At 36.2% G+C, this 27,289-nt stretch overlaps 3 protein-coding genes across 4 annotated transcripts; all 3 read right to left on the bottom strand.

Moving 5' to 3' along the window:
* Positions 1 to 1,118: 1,118 nt before the first annotated feature.
* Positions 1,119 to 4,644, bottom strand: LOC133868265 (cysteine-rich receptor-like protein kinase 10). Its single transcript, XM_062305079.1, has 4 exons — positions 4,014 to 4,644; positions 3,548 to 3,682; positions 3,334 to 3,458; positions 1,119 to 1,505 (listed from the first exon to the last, which is right to left on the bottom strand). Exons 1-4 carry the CDS (start codon positions 4,642 to 4,644, stop codon positions 1,119 to 1,121), a joined length of 1,278 nt encoding a protein of 425 aa, XP_062161063.1.
* A 1,235-nt stretch (positions 4,645 to 5,879) lies between these two features.
* Positions 5,880 to 8,979, bottom strand: LOC133867954 (cysteine-rich receptor-like protein kinase 25). 2 transcript variants are annotated; one of them, XM_062304741.1, is made up of 7 exons: positions 8,044 to 8,979; positions 7,798 to 7,935; positions 7,556 to 7,677; positions 7,231 to 7,441; positions 6,749 to 6,986; positions 6,493 to 6,643; positions 5,880 to 6,391 (listed from the first exon to the last, which is right to left on the bottom strand). In XM_062304741.1, the coding sequence occupies exons 1-7, from the start codon at positions 8,867 to 8,869 to the stop codon at positions 6,071 to 6,073; spliced, it is 2,007 nt and encodes a 668-aa protein (XP_062160725.1). In that variant the 5' UTR covers positions 8,870 to 8,979; the 3' UTR covers positions 5,880 to 6,070. The 2 variants fall into 2 exon arrangements, with proteins under 2 accessions (XP_062160725.1, XP_062160727.1); XM_062304743.1 differs by having other exon boundaries at positions 7,556 to 7,674; positions 8,044 to 8,977.
* A 6,605-nt stretch (positions 8,980 to 15,584) lies between these two features.
* On the bottom strand, positions 15,585 to 19,959 carry LOC133867955 (cysteine-rich receptor-like protein kinase 10). Its single transcript, XM_062304744.1, has 7 exons — positions 19,113 to 19,959; positions 18,184 to 18,324; positions 17,914 to 18,035; positions 17,458 to 17,668; positions 16,930 to 17,167; positions 16,207 to 16,357; positions 15,585 to 16,112 (listed from the first exon to the last, which is right to left on the bottom strand). The coding sequence occupies exons 1-7, from the start codon at positions 19,936 to 19,938 to the stop codon at positions 15,795 to 15,797; spliced, it is 2,007 nt and encodes a 668-aa protein (XP_062160728.1). The 5' UTR covers positions 19,939 to 19,959; the 3' UTR covers positions 15,585 to 15,794.
* Between the last annotated feature and the right edge of the window lie 7,330 nt (positions 19,960 to 27,289).

Genomic DNA, 27,289 nt, shown 5'->3' with positions numbered 1-27,289 from the left:
CATTACCCTTGTCCCAAAAAAGAGGAATCCTTCTTCAATGGGGGAATATAGGCATATTTCATGTTGCAACTTAATCTACAAAAGTATTACTAAAATACTTGCTAACTAGTTGCTTCAAGCCTTGCAGATATTGTGAGTCTTAATCAGTGAGCCTTTATCCCTAAGAGGAGTATTGTGGAGAATATCCTCCTTGCTCAGGAGTTGATAACCGATTATCATAAGGACAAAGGTCAGCCTAGGTGTACTCTTAAGATAGACCTCATGAAGGCCTATGACTCGGTCAGCTGGGACTTCATTTTACATTGTCTTCACGCTTTGGGGCTCCTAACAAATTTATTGCTTGGGTTTAGGAATTTATTACCAGTCCAAGCTACTCCATTGCCCTCAACGGGTCATTGGTAGGTTATCTCCAAGGAAGAAAAGGGCTGCGGCAAGGGGATCCTATTTCCCCTTACCTTTTTGTCTTGGCCATGGAGATCCTATCCCGGCTTTTAGCTGAATCTGCAATTGATAAAGGGCATTTTGGTTTTCATCCTAGATGCCAAAACTTGAAGCTAACTCATTTGTGCTTTGCAAATGATTTGCTCATCTTCATTGCAGCGGATATGGCTTCGATCACTATAGTTAAGAATGTTCTTGGAGAATTTAAAGAACTCTCGGGTCTGAAGGCCAACCCTTCTAAGAGCACGGTGTTCTGTGTTGGTCTTCCGGTTGATTTGAAGCATGATTTACTGAACTGTTTGCAGATGGAAGAAGGGATTCTGCCAGTCAGGTATTTGGGGGTGCCTCTCATTTCTAAGAGGCTTTCGGCTGTTGACTGTAAGTCTCTTCTTTCTAAAATTACTGCCAGGATTGACTCTTGGCTTGTTCAGCATCTCTCATTTGCTGGTAGACTTCATTTAATATCCTCAGTTTTCAGCCTCCAGGTGTTTTGGGCCAGAGTTTTCATTCTCCCTAAGAGGGTTATTAGGCTTTTATAGCAGAAGTTCAAAAGATTTTTATGGTGTGGTAGGGATACTAAAGCTAATGCAAAAGTTTCTTGGGACAAAGTTTGTGTAACTAAAAGAGAATGAGGGTTAGGGCTTAAACGGTTGGAGCTTTGGAACGAAGCAGCAATGTTAAACCACATTTAGAACCTGTTTACACAAGCAGGATCCGTGTGGGTTGCATGGGTGGAAACTAATTGTCTCAAGGGGAACAGCTTTTTGCAAGTCTTTATTCTTGGAGTTGGAAGAAAAATGACCTGATTTCTTATTGATATACAAGAAAATTATATTCCAATAAAGAGACAAACCATATAGAAAGTAGTCGAGACTTTTGTTCTGCACAAATTCATAGACAAGTATTTTTTCCTCTCTTTCTAAGCAAAATCCCAATAGCCTTACAAGATTTCTGTGTTCAAGTTTTGCAACCACTATAACCTCATTTTCAAATTCTCCTACTCCTTGTCCAGAACTTTTTGATAACCTCTTTACAGCTATTTCTTGTCCATCAGAAAGTATTCCCTGAGAATACAAATTAAGTAGTTGTTAGAACAATTTACTAGGTACTTACAATTCCTATAATGCCAGCAACAAAAGCTTAAGCATTGTCAGATTTTGCATTACTGGATACGCTATACTCAAATGAGTATTTTGTGGTTTGAATTGTTTATTAATATATATTTTTTTACTTCAAAACAGAAACGTAAATCCAATATAAAATTAGTGGGTTAGAATTAGGGTATAATCCGTTTAATTAAATATAAATTTTATAAAGAACTTCATTTATTTCTTTTGATCTTTTATCACTTTTGAAAAAATGTACCAAAATTTTTAAAAAAATGTCAATTTAGGGTATTCATCTTTCAATTTTTTCAGTTTCAACCTTCGGTTTGAAATTTTCATTAAATCCTGTCAAAATTCTCAAAATAGCTCTCTTTTTTTTTTTTTGGAAAAAAGAAAAAAATCGTTAGGATTTAGGTATTTGTCAGAATTTAACGGAATTTACAAAAATACCCATACCTGGATCATTGAAATTTTTTATAAAATTTTTATTAAAAAAATAAACACAGGATTATTTTGAAAATTTTGAGAGATTTAGCAAAAAATTCTAACAGGAGGTTAAAATTAAAAAAAATAAAATAAAAGATACATACCCTAAATTGACACTTAAAATTTGAATATTTTTTTTAAAATAATAAAAGATAAAAAAATTATAAATGAATTTTTTAAAAAATTTTATACAGTACCTTAACACAACATGGGAAACACAATTCCTACATCCTACCTACCTTCGTACTTTTTAGAGCCTTCCTTTGTTTTGCACTTTTTTTTCTTTTTTTTTTTTAAGAAATTTTCTATTATATGAAAAGACGAAAAGCAACGACAGAAGTAAATGGTGACAAAAGTGGACATGAGAAAGATCGTTGAGAAAAATAGAAAGAAGCTTCATCATAAGAAGGTGAAATAGATTGATGGCATAAGAAGATCTTACGTCTTCCCCATGCTATGCCCCATATAAATCTTTGTTACGTCTACTTTAACCATAAAATTCCTCTATCTAACTTTTTTTCATTACTCCAAGATTCCTCAAAATACTTCGGTCAGCGGGTAGACAAGGTCATCCAACGTTAAGGGCTGCCCGCGTATGCCCACGATCTTGAACTGCCCGATTTTAATCATTAAAGGAGCCCACCCAGACTTGGCTCGTAAGCCAAAATCATGCTACCTTGGACTTTGTTATTATATTTTAATTATTTTATATATACCAAGAGATTTCATAATCGATGCAAGCAATAACAATATAAAAGTAAAATAAAAATTAATTAAAGAAAAAAAAAAATACGTAATGGATCCAAAAAGCACGGCGAGGAATAGGCACGACTATTATATTCTAAAGCTCCTAAGTGCCTATTAACTATGTGTACCCTATTTCAATCGTCATGCACGTCTCTTTCACGTTGCTTCAGAAAAACCCTAATATGAAGGTCAATATTCTTTCATGAAGTTCCACCTTTTGATTTTAATTCGTCTATTCTTTTTGTCTTATTGAATACAAAAATAGTCGTTAAAAACTTAGCTTAAAGCCTGGCGAAAACATTTGTTGTTGAAAGGGTCTCTGTTCATAATTTTTTTAATTGTGCATGCATCCCCGGCCCGTTCACCTACCATTATGCAGTATCATTTTCATTGGCTCTTATCTGTCTTTCGTGGGTTTATTAATTCTTCTTCTTCTTCTTCTTCTTCTTCTTCTTTTGGTTCTTTTTTCAACAGCTTGCAATGATTCTGTTGTAGATTTCTCCTTCATGCATTGCTTTCCTCCGACGTAAAAAAATAACATCTAATAATTTACCTTGTAAACCGCACCAAATCCACCTTCACCTAGCTTGTTATCATTTGAGAAGTTGTTGGTGGCAGCTTCAATTGTAGCAAAATTAAATTGCAATGACTCTACAGTACTTGTAATACCATTAGCAGCTGCACAACAAAACAGTAAATGTAAGCAACCACAAGTGTAACTTAGGAAATATAGGAATGTATATAAAACGACATCGTTTAATCTTTACCACCACCTTCCTGTATGGCATTGTACTTCTTTCTTGCTCTCCTGAGGAAGCAGTAGCCCATAACGAATAGCATCGCACAGACAGAAATCGCAGCAATAATGGCAATAATTGCCAGCAATGAGAGTTCACCTTTTCCTGCATAAACAATATTATTCCCGTTTCAATGATTAGGAGTGGGGGTACGTTGAATTGTTTCTAATTATAGGTGTTTTATTGACCGGTAGTTGTGACAAAATTAAACCTTAACGTATTTACCAACTATACATATTATCACTGTGTGTCTCACATTTGTGAAATGTAATTTTAATTGTCTGCATGTATATAAGTTTTTGGACATTCTCTTTTTGGCAAGTCGGTTTTTTTAAAAAAATTTCTACCCAATGTTTCTACCCATTGTCTTTCCACTGCAGCAACCCGGCAGATTCGTCATAGCTATTTGAAGACACCTATATATTGCAATCGTAACCCGACAGGTCCGGCGTGCATTGCACAAGGGTGTACAACGTTTGTGACATTGTGAATTTCGCTTCTTTCGTCCCAAACTTCTTAGCTCCAGACCCAACATTTGAAATGCCGGTTGCCAAATCATTCATTGTCGCCATCACTAGCTCGTCAAACCGGTTCGCACCCAAAACATTCTCTGTGCTCCAAGAGTAAGCGGTAGGGTCGGGGACCATGGTGGAGAAGATATACCGGTTAGAGTAGCGTAACATGCACACATCGTACCAAGCCACTGCCATTTTCCCCTCGGGGCAGCGGCCGACTACCTCTTTGGTTGCCACGGAAACACAGTCTCGGCAGGCTTCGGCTGGGACGTCGCCGCGGCAAAGGAATAGGCCGTAAACCGTGTCAACGGAGTTTCCGGCTGAGGCGTTGTAGAATTCCAGGTTGCTGGTGGCGTTGGAGGAGAGGTAAGCGAGGAGGTGCTTGAGGTTGGCTTGGTAGGTGCTGTTGGCTGTGAAAGTGGTTGTGTTTGGGCAGGCAGTGTTGAGGCGAGTTGCAGCAGCTTCAGTTCTGGTTTGGCTAAGAAAGGCGATCAGCAAGGAGAGGACAAAAAGGGTCGTCATGCAGAGGTTGAAGTTGATCAGCAAGCCCATGATCGTGAGCAAGGCGACTCCGGGATTGAGAAGATATGGTGGCCGGTGGAGTTAGAATCGAAGCTAGTAATGAAGCAAGTCAACTTAGTCAAGCCACCGAACTCGCGGTAACGCAGATCTCAGTCAAAGTTGGGAACGTACCTCAACAGTAGAACTGTGGAAGTAGGAAATTTCATATTTTGATTTTTGGAAAAGACGCCAATTTTGACATTTTTCAACAAAATAAAACGCGTCACTCCTAAAATTTTTGCCCGAAAATTTGATTCCTTGAATTGACTCCTTCCGAATAGACTCAGGCGAGTGGCCACAAAAGAGCCGTGCCCGAACTACATTGGTCCACGCGGAAGGGCCTCATCTGGCAGCCCCAATTTTCCAGATTTTTTTTATTATTATTATTATTATTTTTTTATTTTTAATAAATATATATATCTTCTCACTCTCACAAACCATGCCCGTCCTCCTCAGGTGTATTTTTTTTCTTTCGTTTTTTTTTTTTTCCTAGTATCCAAATCTCCTTACGGGTTGGGGATTATGATCGACAATTTTTGATACCATGTGAAAATTCTAATACGAATTCAGTACAAAATTAAAAAGTTAAAATTGAAAGGTCTAATCCGTATAATTAAATAAATCAAGATTATAATTAACCTATATAATCTTATACCTATATCTCGACATAATCCGAACACGACGTAGGACATTAAAGCTAACAATTTTTTACACGAACCCAATACAAAATTAATAGATAAGAGTTGAAGAGTAACCGGTTTAATTTAATAGGTTGAATCAGAGTAAACTTACATATTCTTTTACCCCACATCTTACTGAGTAGATGTTTGTTTTTAGCTTAGGCATTGTTTGAGTATCTCCTTATACAAAATCCATTCATGTAGTATGTCAATTATTATAATTGAACCTGGACCCATTTTAGTTAGGACACAAGTTCCTTGTGTTTCGTTATGCGACTCTTATCCCAATCTCAACGGGTCTAGTTCCCAGCCAAACTCCTAAACACTTGCTGAAACATAGCCAATACGTAGAAAAGAACTAATTCATTTAGTGAGAACAAACTTAGACGCCCATTATAAAATATACTACATTGAAAAAGTTTAGACAAATTAAAGTCAAAAGTCATTATGAGGGCTGATTGATATCTCTGATCTTGGGTCTCATAGTAAGTTCGTGAGTGTACCGGGCCTCTATATATATATATGAATGAGTATAATAAATAGGCATAAAGAATAACGTTAGTGATAAATTATCTGAACATGCATATTCAGGCCTAAAAGACAGAAGAAAAACAGGGGAAAGGAGAAAAACAGGGGCTAGGAAGGGTTGAAGAAAAAGAGGTGCAATTGGTTGGATTCTAGATTGATGAGGTTCCAATAACATATACTTATACTGGGTAACACATTGTTCAAGTATACTACCGAGGGTGTGTAATTGATGCTTCGGACAATAGCTCTGAATTGCTTGTAGATTGATCTGCCTCCAGCCCACTTGTTGGTGCATTTGACTCTGTTCTACTATGAAGGAAAAACCCTGGCCGTTGAGGCGATGATAGAGTAACAGAGTAACTGCTTAGCATGACAACTATTGACGCCATTGTTGGTCTTTCTGCTGGATTTTCCTGAACACACAGTAAGCCAATATGGATGCATCTGTCAACTTCATTTCTTGAATAAGAATCTCTCAAACTCGGGTCCAACAACTCCAAGGATGTTCCACGCCTCCAATGTCTCCAAGCCTGCATCAATTGCTCAAATATTCTTATAGCCTCTCCCTCAGTGGTGATGATGCAGGCATTACAAAAGAAACAAAAGCTTGCAGTATTTGTTGGATACTCACCTGGCTCAAGAGGTTGTCAATAGTTTCTGACGTACAGAAAGAATCGTTCTTCTTGCCACTTAAAATCTCTAGTATTAAGACACCAAAACTGTACACATCGGACTTCACTGAAAATTGGCCGTGTATTACATATTCAGGAGACATATAACCACTGCAAATCAACTCAATGATGTCACTAAAAAGAATATGAAACCTTTAAAATGTATGTAGTATTGATTAAAAACTTTTCTTTTTAAAATATTCGTAATTAACTTACTATGTCCCAACAATTCTATTGGTGTTTGCTTGAGTTTGATCAACTCCAAAAATCCTTGCCATGCCAAAATCAGAAATTTTTGGATTCATGTTCTCATCTAATAGAATGTTGCTGGCCTTAAGATCACGATGTATAATTCTAAGCCGAGAATCTTCATGAAGATAAAGGATCCCTCGAGCAATTCCACTAATAATATTGTATCGTCTTGACCAATCCAATAGTATTTGCTTCTCTAGATCTGGAAACAAAATTAAATATTTAAACATACAAATCAAAGTAAAATACATATTTAACTACTGCATTCATTTCAATAGCACATGCATATACTCTATCTCTTGCAAAAATGAGCCCTTCCTTAATGAACTTGATCCTTGGAGATATGATAAGACTCAACAAAAACAAAAATTGAAATGTAATCTCAATCCACGCATTTTGCAAGACAAACAAGGGAATTGGGGTTATGACTAAAAATTAGGACAGACCAAATAGAAAATAGTCAAGGCTTTTGTTGGGGACAAATTCATAGATAAGTATCTTTTCCTCTCCTTCTAAGCAAAATCCCAAGAGTCTCACAAGATTTCGGTGTTGAAGCTTTGCTATCAAGACAACCTCATTCTTAAATTCTTCTGCACCTTGTCCAGAGCTTCTTGAGAGTCTTTTCACAGCTATTTCTTGTCTATTGGGAAGTGTACCCTGAGAATCAGTTTGACCAGCAGTTAATACAATTTACTTTATAAAATTTATGAGTCCCCAACAAAAAAAACAAAAAAGAATAACAATCAAAGAAGAAGAGTAGCAATTCCATACCTTGTAAACCTCACCAAATCCACCACTCCCCACCTTGTTATCTTCTGAGAACTGGTTTGTAGCAGCTTTGACTGTAGCCAAATCAAATTGCAAGGACTCTATACTTGTAATTTCATTGGCTGCTATGCACACAAATAGGGCAAACGTTGTTTGAAAATTTGGAGTGTGGAAGCATATAAAAAAGAAGAAATACGATCTTTGTTAAAATATCAAAAACTATGAATTACAAATATATATTGTACCATTTTCATCCAGTAGAGAATTTAACTTCTTTCTTGCTCTCCTTCGTAGTAAGTAGTAGCTCATAGCAAATAGCACCAGAGAGACAGCAATTAAAGCAACGATGGCTACAATTCCTAGCAATGGGATTAGGCTTTTTCCTACATAAACAATAAATTGTTTCATGAGCATGCATGCTAAGCAGTATAATTGTTGAAAATTATGTTTGAAACATAGTAAAGATAGCGTGTAGCAAGTTTTCACTTTACCTTTTGGTCTCGTGCCTTGATCACCTGGAGCTGGAGGAGGAAAAAGCACCGGTGTCGGAGCCGGTTCCCCGACGGCTTGTATCTGATAAAACGGGTATATTTCGTACCTGAGATTACAACTAGGATCCATAACTGTGCCTCCAAGCTGTCCACCACAACACACCGCGAGGTTTGCTACGAGTGCCTGAAGACAACTATTGCAACCAGACCTGGAAAGGTCAGGGATGCACTGGACAAGGCTGTATATCGTTTGCGATTTATTGAAAATGGCTTCTTTCGTAGCAAACTTTTTAGCACCGGACGGAGCATTTGCGGCGCGAGCAACCAGCTCATTCATTATGGTTGCCACGAGCTGCCGGAAGCTATCTGGGTCTGTTGCATTATACCCGTTCCCCATAGAAAATCTATGCGCTTCGTCCATGGTGGAGAAGAACGAGGGCCCGTTGGAGTAGCGTAACATGCATTTATCGTACCATGTCACGGCCGCTTGTTCTGAAGGGCAGTAACGCTCAACAATCTCTTTGGTTGCGGTTGCCACGCAGTCTTGGCAGTCATAGGTGGCGATGTCACCACGGCAGAGGAAGAGGCCGTAAATTGAGGTCTCGGGGTTTTGGCCGGCGGTGGTGTTGTAGAACCCACTTTCATTCGTGGCGTTGGAGGAAAGGGAAGAGAGCAGCTGGCTGAGGTTACTCCGGTAGGTGCTGTTGGGGGTGGAAGTGATTTGGTTGAAACACTTGTGTGCGCGGTCAGCTGCTTCACTGGTGAAGCTAAGCAAGCAGAGCAAGGAAAGGAGCAGAGGGACGATGGAGACATTGAAAGAAGGCATGGCCAATATTCTCTTGTGATCAATATCTTGGTCTCGCTCAGGATCATTAATACTTGGGAGTTGTAATTAATCTGTCTCTTAGATTTAGAAACTATTACAAATCAACTATTATATTATAGCTAATCAAATGGCATCTACATGACTTCTACTATAATATTAGCATAATTTTTAAATAAAATAATTCGGATGGTTTGAAAGTTTTTGTAATTTCGAATGATTTAATTAGAAATTAATCTTGACTGTAACAGAAGTCAAGCCAGTGCGGATGTGCCTACCCTAGAAAAGTTTAGGGAGATGATCCCAGTTGCAGAAGAGAGCAAAGGGATTGAGGTCCCCTGCAATAATGGATTTGGACGGTGTAGAATTGGCTGAAACTGTACGTAACTATCCAAATAATTAATATCAACGACTCATGACATACTTAAAAAAAGAAAAAAAAGAAAAGAAAAAGACAACTCATGACTGTCCACTCAGGAGAGGAATCAAAATATTTTGTGAGGGTCCGAACGCAGGTGTAAAAACGTGTTTATGTAAAATAAAAGCAGACAATTCCTTTCCTAGATGCTCAGTTTATAAGATCATAATTTATATATATATATATATATATATATAACCTGGGATTTTCTTAAGTTCATGTTTATTTAGAATTATGTACTTAATTTCACTATTTTATTTGGAAGGTGGGTTTTACTGTTCATGTCCCACCTTCATACCAAAAGGTGAACCCACCGAGCGCCAAGTCACCTAATGCCGCCCAACAAAACAAGACAGTTTCATAGTTTCAACCTCTCTTTTTTTTTCTTTTTTTTTTTTTTTCTTTTTTTGGAGGATTAATAACAGTTTCAACTTCAACTTTTACCTCAGAGCATTTGTATATATTAAACACAAAAAAAAAAAAAAAAAGTACACTAATTAACAGACCAATACATTATGCATGCAAGCCACCTTACACAAATAAAAATCATAAGTACCCAGAAAAAAATTCTTTAAGAATCCACTGAAGTTCAAAACTCACATGAAGTTCCTTGAGGAGCACCCGGCCAGCTGCTCCTTGGCCTTTATCTATAGACTACACGATGCGTTTAATCCATCTGGATTCAGGAGAATCATTAGTCCATCACTCATCAGGTTTTTTGGGCCGAGGGATTTCTTCTAGTTCTAGAGTTTTGGGTGAGAATGTTAAAGGAAGGAAAAAGTGGCCAAGAAAAAAAAAAACAGCAAGCTTTAAGCTTAAGCTTAGCCTAGGGTTGAGATTGCGCAAACACAGGGCTGGTCAGTCTGCAAATCTGAATTTTTTTTAAGTCTGCAAGTCTGAATTCGTAAGTCTACATTTGAGAAGAAAAACAACCAATTTCAAAGAGAATTTGATACCTACCACCCCCAAAAAAAAAGGGGATGATTTGACATCTGCTTTTAAAAAAACCACTCGTTTCCAACCATTATACCACAAAAAAAAAAAAAAAAAAAAAAAGAAAAAGAAAAAGAAAGAAAAGAATCAACTAATTGAACCGCGTTGACAAATATTTTCCAATTTTCTCAAGAATGTTGAGACCCAAACTCGGTCATGCTCATTTTTCTATTTCCTGTGTTTTTGATTGCTAAAGCATATGGAAAATTATATGAAATTAATAAGTGACGTGATAGATTAGGCACCCAATGGAGTTTCGAAGAACTCGCTCTCTATCAATTAGTTGCTTGAATTAGGTGCAATTCTAATTTTTATTTGGAGAATTTTTAGCCCTATAAAAGTACTAGCAGCTTCCTTTAAACTTTTCATCAATTTAAAGAACTAAATCACTTTTTGTTTTCTTATTAAAATGCATTTTACAATAACTTCCCTTATCGTTTTTCTATACCATTTGAATGTTTTTTAAATTAAATAATTAGAGAAAAAATCATTTAAATATTGTTTCAAATAAATGCTAGATAAATAAAAGATAAAAGAATTTTTTTTATATTAAATAATGTTAAATGAAGTACTTTTGCTTCCCTATATAAGGGGTATAACTTTTGATTCTTTGGTTATTTCCTTAATTTAATGAAAGTAAAAAAGAAAAGAAAAAGAAGAGTGAAGATTTAGAAAACTGCTATTAGTCCTCTAAAATGTTATTATAGAATAAAATTAACATAAATAAATAATATTATCATATTAACAGAGAAAAAAGCTATACGATAATCATGCGTCAACGGTCAAGTGAAAGAAGTATGGGGTTGAATGTCATGAGCGAGACACTGAGCCGTGTGATATAACACGAAGTGTAAGATTAACTTTCATCTTATATTTATACTTCGACATAACCTAAATTCAATACGTGACATTTAGGACTGAAAATTTTTCACAAGATTTGTGAACCGATATGAACGTAACACAAAATTAATGAGTTAAGGTTGAGTAGTTTGACTCGTTTAATTAAACGGGTTAGGGTTAAAGTTGACCTATATAATTGCAAGCCAACTTCTTTTCTTTTCAACCTTCCTTTGCAACCAAAATAATCACAACCCAACTATAGTAATGGAACTAGCTATCATTCTCAAAGGAAAGATGAAACAATTTATCTTGAAATCAGCAAAATAGGAGCAGTAAAGCCCTAAGCATTTGTCATGAATTATATAATCATACTAAAAGCTGATGTAAATAAGCTGAAACTCCTTCATCGACAAATTCCCATGGTTAATTTACAAAAATAATAGCAACAGAAGTGATTGCAGGTCAACAAAGAAATGACAGAAATAAGAGTGAACAAGATCTAAAGTCATACTCCCCTTGACAAACCAAACCAAACCCCACCCCCCCCCCCCCCAAAAAAAAAAAAAAAGAGAAGTAAAAAAAAACATCTAATCAAGTAAACTAAATCGCCTTCTTACACTAAACAGATGAATTAAAAAAGATAAAATAAAATTCCAAAGATGCTAAGAATAGGAAAAGAATAATCCGAAGTTTTCATTTATAGCTTAATTACAGGAAGCGTCTGTTAAGAACACTTTTTATAACATCTAAACAAAATCTGGAACCAATCCACATATGTTGAGCACTTTTTTTGTGTCCATCCATAAATTGAAAAACATTTTTAAATCAGTTCCTTTGGTAGTGATTTAAATCACAGCAAGCAACTAAAAAAACAGGGGAAATGGTTCACGTGATTTTTTTTAATACTGCCCCCATATATGTCAAGACTCAAAACAAACATAACAAAAACCTTCCGAATTGTAAATTAACAGAGAAAACATACCCATCGAAATCCCTCCCTCTGGGATATGATAGATTACCTGGAAAGGAAATGAGCTGAATCGAGCTCGATGAGATCCCCAATCCACGCAAAAAACTGTACCCCCGGTTCAAGGATCTAGAAGCTCAAGCTTTTGGGTATTGGCTTTTCAAGATCTAGGGCACGAAATAATGACCAAGAATCAGCCAAATCTCACCCAAAAACAACTAAAAAAACTGGATCTTGAGAGAAAATCAAAAGGAGAGATAACAAGTATTAGTTACATTCAATGATTAATTTTTGGCACCCATCACATTTCATATAAATTTTCATCACATGCAGAAGAATAAATAAAATCAATGATTAATTTAATGCCCCGGTTGGTTGGTGGAAAAACCAAAGGAAAAGGATGGAAAATCAGCAACTAAGTATGTCACCAAATTCCGCAACAATTTCCGATCAGAGTTAAATGACAACTACCACCAGACTCACGTTTACTCTCACTCTTGAATTTAGTTGCCATTTCTAGAGGCCCAAAAAACAGCATAGACAACTCCAATTTCAGCAACAATTTCCACGTTTACTCTCACTCTTGAATTTCGTTGCCATTTCTAGAGAACCAAAAAACAGCATAGACAACTCCAATTTCAGCAACAATTTCCATTTTCTCTCGCTTTCAACAACCTTTCTCACCAACCAAACATCACCACAAAACCCGATCTCACAGATTCCCACACCTACACAGAAAATCCTAGCTGTACGTACGGACGATACACACCGACCTGTATAGAGAGATTACTAAACAACGAAACCAAAGAACCAAACCGTAAAGATAGAGAGAGAGAGAGACAGACACAGAGAGAGAGAGAGAGAGAGAGAGAGAGAGAGAGAGAGAGAGAGAGAGAGTGGGTATTACCTCGGAGAGTTTCTTCTTCTTCTTCTTCTTCGCCTTCTTTGGTCGGTACAATCAGCAATGATAATTATTTGAATTCATAGACATCCCATTCTGAAGGCATTTTATAACCGGAAACCCAATAGCAAAAAACCACAAATCACAGCAAGAAACTAAAGAAAGCAACTCTGAAAACAATTGAAAAAACGCAAAAATGGGGGAGATCGGTACCAGAGCCAGAAATGGGGGAAATCTGGGCCGGAAATGGGTCGCCGGAACCCTAAGGCTCGTCGGCGGTCGTTCTGTCGGAGATCGAGATCGCACGGTGGTTGGGTTTTGGCCGGAGATGGAGAACGACAGTGGCCGTTTGTAGTGGTTTTGGGGACCAAAAAATTGGTTACAGAGATGAAGACGTTTGGAATGGTCGAATGGTCGCTGCCGGAACTGGAAGAACGACGGAGTTGGGTCGTGCATTGAGAACGACGGTGCCGGGTCGTGCGTTGAGAACGGCGGTGGCGGGTCGTGCGTGGAGAACGGCAACGCTGGGTCGTGCGTTGAGAACTGCGGTGGCGGGTCGTGCATGGAGAACGGCGGTGGCGGGTCGTTCTTCGCGGTCGACGGTGGGAAGAAAATGGGTAGATGTAGAGAGGGAGGGAAAAATTTTGGGGGAAGCTCTGAACTGAAATGAAGAAAATGGTCTAATGGGAATAGATAACCGAGGGGTTTTCAAAATTTGAATTTTTTTTTTTTTTTTTTTTGAAAAAAAAAAAAAAACTGTAAAACTAAAATGGCCCTTTCCACGTAGGAAAGGGCCGGGCAGGAGCCGGTAAGATGGCCCCTGCCTATCATTACTCCTTGGTACCTTCTACAATGCTGTCAGTAAGACTCACATGGTTGTTGGCATGTTGCCTTCTTTCTAGATTCATCTTTGTTGCTGATGAGATAGATGCAATTATAACATGTCTACATGATCACGTCTAGTGTTGTACTTGGCCAAATAAAAAAACACCAAAAAAAAAAAAAAAATCGGTTGAAAAAAAAAAACCAAAAAAAGGGAAAGAGCCTCTACCCATAGTTTACTCTTTTCTCTTAGTATATTGTTAGCCCAATTTTTGCTTATGATAATGTTTAAAAATTCAATTCTATTTTAAAGTCATTTGGCTCTTTTCTCTTTGCTTATTGTTGGCTTAATTTTTTGCTTGAGGTAATGTTTAAGACCCAAACACATTTAAGCCTTTTGTTAGCTCTTTTCTTGTGGCCCATTAATGGCCCAATTTCTTGCTTGTGGTACTGTTTAAGACTCAAACCTATTTTAAGCCATTTGTTGACTCTTTCCTTGGCCCATTGATGGCTCAATCTCTTATTTGTGGTAAATGTTCCAAGACTTAAGCCCATTTCAACATTTTTACCTTTTGTTTGCTCTTTTTGGCCCATAGTTGACCTTAATTTTGGCTTTGAGGTCCAGTTTGAAAACGCGCGTCAATCCACAAATAATAATAATAATAACAATAATAATAATAATAATAATGAGAAGCAAAAGACAAACTGAAGGAAGTTCCTCCCATCAATTTGCGGGAGGATGTTAGAGAATAAATCTTTACAGCAAGTCATCCAAAACAACAAGTCATCCACGCCAATCTGCAAGTCACTAAAACCATTACTCAAATCTTCCTAACCTCTCCTTTATCTCGGAAGACAATCTTCCACCCATACCTTCTTGTATTTCTCATTTAGTTTTTCCTTTTGTCCTCTGATTTTTAACCTTTATTAAGTCTATATTAAGTCTATATATTGGTGTATTTTGTAACTAAAAATATGTAATGAAAATCAGTCAAAATGTAGTCGTTTGGTTTACCTTGTGTTTTCTCTTCTTCCCTCTTCTTGTTCTCTGTGTTTTTTTGTATTCTCTTTATTTCTAACACCAACTACACAACAAAACAGTAAATATATTGAATTCTGAAAATTCAAAAAATTATTATAGCCGAATGCTTAGTGATGATCAACTAAAGCTTTTCTTTGTTGTTTACCATTTTCTGCTAGTATATAATGTTATTGTAAGTCTTCTTTAATTTGTTCTTCTACGCAGGAAGAAACAGCCAATGGAGAAAAGCACGACAGAACCAGCAATTGGCACAACAATGGCGATGATAGTAATTAGAGATGACTTGCTTTGTCCTGCATTAACAATTATCATGCGTCATTGTGATTAATGAATGCATGAAATTCTCTTTCAATAAAAAAAAAAAAAAAAAAAAAAAATACACTATGATGGTTCGTTGTGAGAATAGATGGCAGATGCAATAATATAAAGTAAAAATCAGCTGGTAGGTACCGAAACATTGATTAGAAGTAGTTGAGAACTCAAAAAACTTTAGCATAGTGGGAAATGGAACGATGACCCGGACTTTTGGGATGGTCTAATTAAAAAGGTAGTAATTTTGCATTCATGATCTGATTACTCTAAAAGTCTCTATCTACTACCATGTGCGTACGGAGAGATTTTTTCCACCTCTTCAAACCCACGTTAAAATGGTTATGTTTCTGAAATCATTCACGTAACGGTCTTAAAATAAGCTTTTCTTTTCAAACTCCATTCTTGTGGCCGTAGGCATGTTCCTTCGAGGCCAAGCACCTCGAATAGCCTTATTATTTATATCTTTCATTCATTCAATTCCATACATTTCCATCTCAATCACTTCATACGTTCGTTACACTCCACAATTCATACTCTGTATCCATATATTCATAATACAAATTACATATAAGGAAAAATATGCTAAAGAGTTCCACAACTTACTAACATATACTGATTTCAAAGAACAGCAAACTATCGAGGGTATATTTCAGTAAATGATGCTTCATTAACTGATGGGCTTATAGATTGATCAGACTGCAGGTCTACTGGCTTGTTCGGCTTTGCTCCACTTGGATGTAAAAATGCTGGCTGCTTTGGTAATGGCAACGTAACAGAGTGACTGTTAAGCATGAGAACTATTGTCGCCATTGTTGGTCGGTTTGCTGGATCTTCCTGAACGCACAATAAGCCCATTTGGATGCACCTAACGACCTCATTTCTCGAACAAGAATGTCTCACTGTGGGATCCAACAATTCCAAGGGTGTACCTCTCCTCCATTGTTTCCAAGCCTGCATTCGTTCATTCAAAATAAGCAACATGTATTATTTTATTTTATTTTCATAAAAGCAACACAAAAATTGAAATTATACGATCCATACTCACATAACTCAGCAGGTCCTCAGCAAGTTCTGATCGATAAAAAGAGCTGTTCTTCTTCCCACTTATAATCTCTAATATTAAAACTCCGAAGCTAAAAACATCTGATTTTACGGAGTATCGGCCATGTATAATATATTCTGGAGGCATGTAACCACTACAAACCAATACCCCCATCAAAACAACAGTTGAAGTAAAAAAATGAGACAAATTATCCAAGATTGTTCTTAGTATCATATTAGTATGATTTAGTTTATCTCAAGCTAATTGATCTCCTAGGATATTGTATTGTGAGTATCCGAGTAAGTGTTGAATCCCACATTGATTAAAAATAAATAGAGTATTATTAGTAATTAATATACATAAGTGGAACCAAACTTATTAGAATAAGCTTTTGGGTTGGAGTGATGTCTAAACATGTATATTAATGTGTTTTTGTGGACTACAACAACCATACATTTTCCTTTTTCGTATTTCTCACATTCAAAAATGTTGTGAGTGCACTTGTGATTGTCCTGTCCCACATTAAGAAAATATAAAGAAAAATAGTACTTAATATACTTAAATGTACCTAAGCCCATAAGCTTAGGCTTTTGGGTTAGAAGTGGTGTCTTAGTATGTATGTTAACTTTCTCTTGTTGGACTCCCTAAATGTTTCTCTCCCCAACAAAAAGATAATAGAGTTTGTTGATTTAGATTATGCAAAGATGAAATAAACATAAAACTTACTTTGTTCCAACAATTTTACTTGTATTTCCTTGAGTTTGATCCACTACAAATATCCTTGCCAAGCCAAAATCTGAAATCTTTGGATTCATACTGTCATCTAACAAAATATTGCTAACTTTGAGATCACGATGGATAATTCTAATTCGAGAATCTTCATGAAGATAAAGAATCCCACGAGCTATTCCTCCAATGATCTTGTAGCGTATTGACCAATTTAATTGTCTTCGGTTGACAGGATCTATTATTTTGTCAAAATTACAAGTTAGAATTAAAGGATCGAAATTCAACAGATTAAGGAAATATAAGTTCAGATCCCTTAATGAAAAGTACTTTAAAAAAAAAAAAAAAAAAAAAACTTTAGTCTCTCATTATTTCATAGAGCTTCAGCTCCTTTTGTAAATGAATTATTGAAGGATTTGCAAGTCATTAATATCATGTATTCTTCAACGGCTAATCATGCATTCATTTAGACATAAAATGAATGGTAAAAAAAGAAAAGAAGTGGACATAAGTTCAGATTGGCCAAACCGAATAGAAAGTAATCGAGGCTTTTGTTGGGCACGTATTCATAGACAAGTAACTTTTCTTTTCCTTCATCGCAAAATCCTAGTAGCTTCACTAAATTTCTGTGATTAAGCTTGGCTATCAATACAACCTCATTCTTGAATTCTGCTGCACCTTGCCCATGTCTTCCAGATAGCCTCTTCACAGCGATTTGTTGTCCATTAGAAAAGATACCCTATACGTGTTAGAATATAAATTAAATGATTAAATTAATTTTCTTCCTATCAATTTTAGCTTTTGGGATAAGTGCTAAACATATGATATCAGAGAGAAGATTATAAGTTTGAATCATGTCTCTATAATTCACATTCCATTTTAATTAAATATTTCACGTATTTATAATACTATTTTAATGTAATCCCATCAAATTAATTCTTAATTTTCACATTTTAAAAAATTAGCATGCTAAATAACTTCTACCTTATAAACCGCGCCAAATCCTCCTTCACCAATCTTGTTATCATCTGAGAACTTGTCCGTGGCAGCTTCAATTATATCCAAATCAAATTGCAAGGACTCTATGGTTGTAATTTCAACTCCAACTAAACATCCAAACAGTAAATACAATCATTCTTAAAATGAAAAGATTTGAATCACAAATTTATGACACCACAAAGACTTTTTTTAAAAAAACAAAAAATGAAATTAATTATTTCGTGATCAAAGAATTTTTTTTTTTTTTTTCTTCACCATTTTCTTCGGATGAAGTGTAGTGTTTCTTCTTTGGTCTCCTCCGAAGGAAGGAATAGGCAATGAAGAAAAGAACCACAGAGATCACAGCAATTGGGATAACAATGGCGACAATTTTCAGCGACGACATTTTGCTTCCTCCTGCATACAACAATATGCATCATTGGCATGCTACAGATTAATAAGATAGTCCATTGAGAATAGCGGGGCAAGAGCTTAAGAGCTGTGGTTTGTGGTTTGTAAATTGGCTTGAAGAGCTACGTACAATTTATACTTTGGAAGTGTAAATGTACAGGATCCTCAAATTATCCTCAAAATATCCCCATTGAGGGTAAGTGTACAAGATACTTTTGTAATTTCCCCTTTGATCCATTGAATAAAATAAAAAAGTGTACAAGATACTTGCATGTCATTTTTGAGTTGACAGAAGAGAAAATTAATAATCTCAAATGATAGATAGTAAGGTATATTAATTAATTAAATTGGAGGAATGTTATACGTACATCTGATTTTTTTGAAAATTGGTTTTTTATTAGAGAATCATGCCACATATTCTGAATGAGGAGTGATAAATAGAATTATTAATATTAGAAAAACAAAAATTGAGAATATTTTCAAAACTCGCAGACTTGGAAAAATAAAAATTGAGAATTAGAGATTTTTTATGGATAATAATCAATCATAATTTACTTGTTCTAATTGCCAATAATTTAGATAAATAACATAAAATAAAAAAATAAAAATAATTTTTTTTTTTTTTTTTTTTAAATGAGATTCATCGATCTGTTGGGATAAAATTAAATTACTAAATAACTTAAAATTTATTTGGGCAAATACGTGATTACTTGTTAATGAAATTCTTTCCCATCATCTACCATTTACTAGTAACCTAGACAGATAATGGAGTGGATCACAATCTCTTTTCATACCTGGAGGAGGAGGAAGAGGAGGAGGAGGAAATGCAGGCGAAGCAGCTGTGACGTTGTAAAATGGGCTCACTTCAAATCTAATATTACAACTTGGTAGCAGAACCCTTCCGCCTTGTCTTCCATCACAGCAGGAAGGAAGATTTCCTATGGCGCGTCGGAGACATTTATAGCAATCGGACACACTCAGGTCCGGCGTGCACTGCACGAGGCTGTACAGCGTCTGTGACGCCGCCAGTGAACTGTTGAATTCCACTTCCTTCGTCGCAAACTTCTTTCCTCTCACAGAATTCGACGCACGGGTCGCCAACGAATCCAATGTGCTGTCCATCAACCCGACGAAGCGGTCTCTCTCTGCCTCTTCGATAAACTGCGGGTTCTCCAGGATTTTCGCGGGATGGTAGTTAATGGTGGAGAAGATGGGGAAGTTGGAGTAACGTAACAAGCACTCGTCGTACCATATTATAGCCCCCATCAGAAAGGGGCAGCGTTGTACTATCTCTTTGGCTGCGTGGGCAACGCAGTCTTGACAGACACTGGTGTTGACGTCGCCACGGCACAAAAATAGCCCGGAGACCTCGCCAGCGAAGGCGTTGGAGAACCCAGTGACCGGAGTGGCTTTAGAGGAAAGAGAAGAGAGGACGAGGTCGAGATTGGATTGGTAGGCGCTGTTGGCGGTGAAGTTTTCGCCTGGCACTGAGCAAAAGTTATAGTTGTAAGTGGGTGCTGCTTCATTGCCACTGGCAAGGCTAAGCAACGAAATCACGAAGAGAGACGAAAGGAATATAAGAAATTTGAAAGAAGTCATTTTTGGGCAGGGTTCGTTCATCAGTTAATCGATCGATCTCTCCCGTCGATCTTTTCCATTCCATGTTTGTTTCATCAATGAGGTGCAGATATATATGAAGAGGACACGGGTGGTGATCACTGATCAGAGATGCAATTGGGGCTTTTTGACCATATATGGTCAACAAAGATGCGCCAGGACAATGCATGAACGGAACAAGTTGATTTTAGAACATTCAAATCTGTCTCGAAGAGGTAGTCATACCTTATACGTATAGAAAAAGTCACTAATTTGAATCTTTCTATAAAACATTCAAATCTGTCTTGAAGAGGTAGTTTAATCAATTGAAAATCATACCTTATACGTATAGAAAAAGTCACTAATTTGAATCTTTCTATATATCCTCTCGTGTGGAAATATAAAAATATAAAAATAAAATAAAATAAAAAAGCATTCAAATCTAAATGGGGCAGGAGAATTAATTGGAGTTTATAAAATTTAGGAAAAAGTACACTTAGTCCCCTCAAACTACCACTCAATTGTCAATGTACCCCCCAAACTACCAATTGTGTCAATGTCCCCCTTTAAACTACTAAAAAATGTCAATGTTCCCCTAAGACTAACAAAAAGACAAAAATGACCTTAATTTTATTTTGAATAAGACAAAAATGTCCTCATAAATTCAAAAGATTAAAAACTAAAACTAAAAAATAAAAAATAAAAATAAAATAAAAAGAAATTAAAAACGAAAAAGAAATTAAAAAAAACGAAAAAAGAAAAAAATTTTATTTTTTTATTTTTTTATTTATTTTAAAAAAAGCAAACAAAAAATAACTGAAATTTATTTTTTTTTTTTAAAAAAAATAAAATAAAACAAATGAAAAAAAAAACCAGTTTTTATTAAATTAAAAAATGAAAAAGAAAATTTTTTTTAAAAGAAAAAAAATGAAAAAACAAAAAATAACTGAAATTTATTTATTTAAAAAAAAACAAATTAAAAAAAAACCAGTTTTTATTAAAATAAAAAAAAAACGAAAAAAAAAAAAAAATTTTAAAAGAAAAAAAAAACTGAAAATTATTATTTTTCTTTTTTAAAAATATAAAAAACAGTTTTAAATTTTTATTTTATTTTTTGGAATAAATTATTTTATATTATTTTAATAATTTTTTTTAGTTTTATTTTATTTTAATAATTTTATGAAGGGCATTTTTGTCATTAGGGGGAGATTGTGATTTTTTGGTAGTTTAGGGGGGGACATTGACACAATTGATAGTTTGGGGGGATACATTGACAATGAAGTGATAGTTTGGGGGGGTTATATGTACTTTTCCTTAAAATTTACATTTATAAATCTGTTGTTTTCATTTATATTGAATTTTTTGTTTTTAAACTAACGTGTCATTAGATCTCTAAAATATGGGTTTTAGAACAAATCCTGATCGAAGGTATTCTCTTAAATCTTTTAAGACACTATGTAAGGAGCACAAAGTTTATATATATAAATTAAGAAATGCTAGAGGTCCTTCTATGCTAACATGGCATCCTACTTTGAATAATAATAATAATAATAATAAAACTACATATTAAATTGAAAATACATATTAAAGTGCAGTCATGTTTGTTTCGTGGAATGAATTGTAATTAATAGTATCGTGTAATATTGTCACAGACCTATTGAAACTAATTGTATTTTTTCTTTTAAGTCTCTCGTTTATGTGATGTAAATTGACTATTTGATTTGAGTTTCGGTTATACATTTATTTATTTGGATTGTTTTATTTGATAAACATGGCCAAATGAATTTAATTCCTAAGTGAGTAATTAGTTAGAAATGATTGGTCTTAATTAGAAAATTATTTCCTAAGGCCAGGGCTTAAGCAATCAAAGTGTTTAAGGCTCTTTAAATTTATTCTAAAAGGCTTAAGTGGAGTTAAATGAGCATTGGACCTAATGGATAAAACTCAAGCCCATGCTTAAGACACTACAAAAAAAATGGGTTTTCTGGACGGTTTTTTTATAGACGGTTTTTAAAACTATCTATAAAAAAAAATTCTAGGCATTTTTTGGTTAAACCGTCAGGGAAAAAAAAATACGGATGGTTTGAGTAAACTGTCCTTAAAAACACAGACGGTTTTATTAAAACCATCTGTTAAAATATATTGATGGTTTTGAGAAAACCGTCTATAATATTTATAGACGGTTTTCTCAAAACCGTCGAGCTCTGATAACCTAAAATTGGAAGAAGAAAAAAACCCCAGCTAGCCCAGCTCACAGTCTCCAGAAAGTTCGACAGTACTCTCCCTCTCTCAGAGTCTCTCACACCCGGCCGCCGGCGCTCTCTCCCTTCTCCGATCCGGTGCTATCTCTCACACGGCCGCCGGCACTTTCTCCCTCCGTCGGTGCTCTCTCCCTCCTCCGGTGCTCTCTCCCTCCTCCGGCGCTCTCCCTCGCTAGCTCGGCTAGCTTGTACCTCAGCTCGACCCATCCGGCCCCTCCCTCTGGAAGTCGAACCCGGCTGGCCTAGCTTCCTCCTTTTCTCCGGTGACGCCCCCAAACGTCCCAGCTATCCCGGGAGCCAAACATAGCCTCCATTTTCCCGACGCCCGATTTAAAGGTTGGTTTTTTTCCCTTCTCCTTCGTGGTTCTCAGCAAGCAAACTGAACTGGCTTTAGTTTTACATTAATTGTCAATTATTAGTAATATACATTAATTTGAAGCACAACAAATGTTGAAACATAATCATATAAGTATGATCTGTTATTATACCAAGTTAGTTTGCAATTCAGTCTTCTACGTACCTATGTAATTAATTAACTTATTAGAGAACCGAAATAGCTCATAATATGTCAAAACTCTAAAATAAATACAAACATTTGGGACTGTTAATCCACCACGCATCGTCATCAGTAGTACTAGTATATCAGACAAATTTATATATTGAAATTTTATATATTCGGATCCACATATATCCCAATATGATTTGCTTGGGAATGCTGCTTGTTGCCGCCATTTCATTGATCCGCAATAAAACATTTGGTGAAGGTTGATAGAGAAAGGTAAGGACCTGCCCCATTAGTCAACTAAAGAAGATGAAGGAAAAGCTAGTTTGTGGACAAAAAATAAAGACAGATTTCTACTTCTTTCAATATCATAATCGTTTCTCAAATTATAGGACAAAGCATGGCAATGACTTTGGAGGATATAATTTGATGAAGTCCTAATCTCCACAGTAACTTTTTCCTTTTCTTTTTGGGCTAAGGAGAGACTTGCAAACACTGAAAATAAAGGCTTAAAAGTCTGCTAGGTTGTCTTCATGGGAGATACACGGCCGTGGGTGAATATTGATGAACACCTAGCTATCACTTTCGGCCATTTAATTAATTGATTTTATAATGATCTTCCAGCTGAGCCAACACATGTTTGTTAGCTCTATATATGATGAAGACACCAGGCCCGGGCCGGCCTTAATTTGTTAATTTTTTCCGATCGAGTTCCAAATATATTTTTGATAACCCAATTAATAAATAATTAGAGCTGGAAAAGCATATCCACTACAAGGTAGGGCTGAGGACTTGTTCGTTTGTTGATAGGTGCTAGTCAGTGTGCATGCACTTAATAATTTTATGGAAATTAAGGCTGAAGCATATCTCTCAGGACCCTCTTACGATTCTAAGGGTTAATAAAGGATAACTACCTTTCCTAACTAGCTATGCTTATTGTCAAAACAAACAAACCTAATTGTTAACCTAATACTCTTGGCCACGTTTGCCTTAATTTCTTGTTTGATCCTTTTCTTTTATTTATATATATATATATATATATATATATATATATATAACTCAAAATACAAAATACTATAAAAATTATTAAAAATCACTTTAATCTAACCTTTATATCACCAGAACACTTTCAAACAAAAAAATATTATCTAAAAAGCATTAACAAAGTAAGCGATTTTTTATTTTTATTTTTTTACGTTAATAAAAAAAATCATTCTCTATTATTTTAATTTTTAATTTTTACCATCCAGATGAATTTAAAGAGCAAATTAAGGAATGATTTGGCATTCCTTTTTCTCCTTTTTACTTTTTTGCTCTTTATGATCTTTTTCTATGAACTATTAATAGTATGATGATGTTGGTCCTAAATGTTACTCCAAAATATAAGAGAAACTAAACCATAATTTTCAGTTTCATCTTGTTTTGGGTGGGAAATGGTGGAGTTGTTTTCTTTGGGCTAAATTTTGGCCCAACTGTGTGCTTTTATAGATAACTCCAGCCCATGTTGGACAAATTAGAACTGGACAACTACTGTGTTATTGACATTAATATTGCTTAGACACATTATTGAAGTTATAAATGAATCCACATGGTGTTTAGGTCTTGTTTTGACATGGGATTTAAGACTGCTAAACTTGACATATACATAATTTGTTCCTCTTTTCATATTTCTAACTTTCGTGAACGATTAACCCTTTATTAGAAATATAAAAATATTTTGTTACCATATAGCTTATGCGGTATATATGTTTTTGTTACCATAAAAATGTCTTATAACAGCTTTTGCACAGGAAAAACACCTCTGTTTTTTCAGTTTTCAATATTTTTTTCTTCTTCACATGATGTAGTTAGAAAGATGGATAAGAGTTGGATGAAGTTGCCGCGAAGTTCGCGAGAGTATATTCGTGGGGTTATGGCGTTTGTGAAATTTGCACGTGAACATGAGAGTAGAAAAGGGGTCATTGTGTGCCCCTGTAAAAAGTGTTTGTTGGGCAAATCATGGTCCTGTGAAGTTGTATTTGCCCATTTAACGTCAGGTACCGGGATTATTGAGGGTTACACTGAGTGGATAATGCATGGGGAATTACCTGTCCCTCCCGTTCATAACGAGACAACACATGAAGCTCCCAGGACGCTTCAAGTGGATAGCATTCCACTAAATGGGTGGTCCAGTGGGATGCAAGACATGCTTATTGACGTTTTTGCGATGCACGATGTTTGTGTAGAAGTCGGTGGGTCTCAAGTGGGAGTTGACGCCGAAGCCGAATCCGAGTCTGTGGATGTTGAAATTGAAGACTCTAACAGGGTGCCGAATAAGTTAGAAGAATTGCTAAAGGATGCCGATACGCCACTCCATGGAAATACAAAACATAGCAAATTGGGAGCTATTGTGCGTCTATATAGTATTAAGTGTATAAGCGGTTGAAGCAATACATCATTCTCCATGTTGCTCGAATTCATTAATGAGCTGATGCATTCAGATGCAAGTTTGCCTAAAGACACATACGAGGCAAAAAAGTACTTGAAGGATTTGGGCCTTGAGTATGAGAAGATATCAGCTTGTCGCAAAGGTTGTATGTTGTTTTGGAGGGAAAATGAAAAGTTGGACAAATGTACATTCTGCAATGAGTCCAGGTGGAAGGATGACTTAACTAATGAAGATGGGTCGACAAAAAGTTTGAAAAAAAAGTCGGTCAAAGTGTTGCGTTGGTTCCCTCTAATACCAAGGCTGCAGAGGTTGTTTATGTCCCATCATACAACCCCACATATGAAGTGGCACGCTCAAGGCCGTACAAAAGACGGTGTGTTGAGGCATCCGGCCGATGGAGAAGCATGGAAGGCAATTGATTCACGTTACCCAGTATTCACATCAGACCCGCGAAATGTGAGGCTTGGTTTAGCGTCAGATGGCTTCAATCCTTTTGGGAACATGTCCTCTAGTCACAGTACTTGGCTGGTAATGTTAGTACCATAAAATTTGCTTCCTTGAATGTGCATGAAGCAACCGTATTTTATGTTAAGCTTGATTATCCCTGGTCCGAGTGCACAAGGACAGAATATAGATGTGTATCTAGCGCCCCTTGTAAGTGAGTTAAAAAAACTATGGGAAGTAGGAGTAGAAACTTTTGATGTAACATCAAAAAAATATTTCACAATGCGTTCGGCCTTGATGTGGACGATAAATGATTTTCCGGCATACGATGATTTGTCAGGTTGGAGTACACATGGCCGGAAACCATGTCCTTGTTGTAGGCATGAAACGCAATCAACGTGGCTAACTTATGGTAAAAAATTTTGCTTTATGGGACATAGGCGATGGTTGCCTCCGGATCATCCATGGAGAAGAAACAAGAGACGATTCAACGATGCGCAGGAAATGGTTGGTCCTCCCAAAGTGCCGGATGGTGATGAGATCATCCGAATAAGGGATACAAAAAAGACGAATATGGATTCGATCTTGTCAATTTCAAGAACCTAATACACACGGGTGCGCGACTAACCGATGATCTGTTCGTACTACCAAATCAAGTATCGCAGGTGTATTATGTCGAGGATCCTAAAAATACAAATTGGACTGTTGCTGTAAGGACAAAACCTAGAAATGTGTATGATATTGGCAGTGGTGAAAGTGATGATTATGCTGAGGCTGACAGTTATCATGAGCACGAGCCGTTCAACGTCAACGTAACGGGTGACGTTGGTTTTGATGACATTGATTGTGCACGTACTAATGTACCGGCCACCCAAGCAACATAATAATTGTATGTATGAATATGGTTAAACTATGATATATAATTCAAATATATGGTGTCTAGAATGACTTACTTATAGTCGTCTCACTTTTATTTTCTAAGCATGTCGTTTCTGTTGCAAAAATATTGTATACTTTATTTACTATTAAATGTGACCCATTTTCATGTGTTTGTAGGTAGACATGGCCCCTAAACAAAGAATGTCGCGACCAGGAAAAGATTTTTGGACGCCTATAGACCGCACACCGATTGAGCGACCGGTTGTAGGGTCGGACGATACGACACAAGACCCTAATGAGACACAAGGGGGCGTAGATTGTCAATATGTACTACATGAGCGACCGGTTGTAGGGTCAGACGATACGACACAGGACCCTAACGAGACACAAGGGGGCATACATTCTCAGCATATAGTACATGACCAACCAGTTGTAGGGTTAGACGAAACGACACAGGACCCTAACGAGACACAAGGGGTTGTAGATTCTAAACAATATGTAGCACCTGATATGGAGTTTGGATCATCAGCACAATCAGTACTCGAGACTTCACAACATAGTGGTACTACTCGGGTGCCGCATATATTACGGGATGGGAAAGTTTACACAATAGGTATGAATTTTTTTTATATTTGATTAGTCAATCACTTTGGTAATCTTTTACTATTATAGTAATAATCAAGTGTGACTAACATTTTTTTTATGAGTTGCAGATGAGCAGGGTAGAAAGAATGTTAGGACTGTTGGTAGTCCTAAGGACATATGGCACATACCTGATGGGGAAAAGGTGGTGATCGAATTCAACCTATCCTACCAACCAACCGGCCAGGGGGTTGAGAAATTTAGAAGAATTTGTGGGAA

This window comes from Alnus glutinosa, chromosome 5, assembly GCF_958979055.1.
Source record: "Alnus glutinosa chromosome 5, dhAlnGlut1.1, whole genome shotgun sequence".
NCBI lineage: Eukaryota > Viridiplantae > Streptophyta > Magnoliopsida > Fagales > Betulaceae > Alnus > Alnus glutinosa.
Note: the sequence above shows the minus strand (reverse complement) of the source record. Positions and strands in the feature narration are given on the sequence as shown.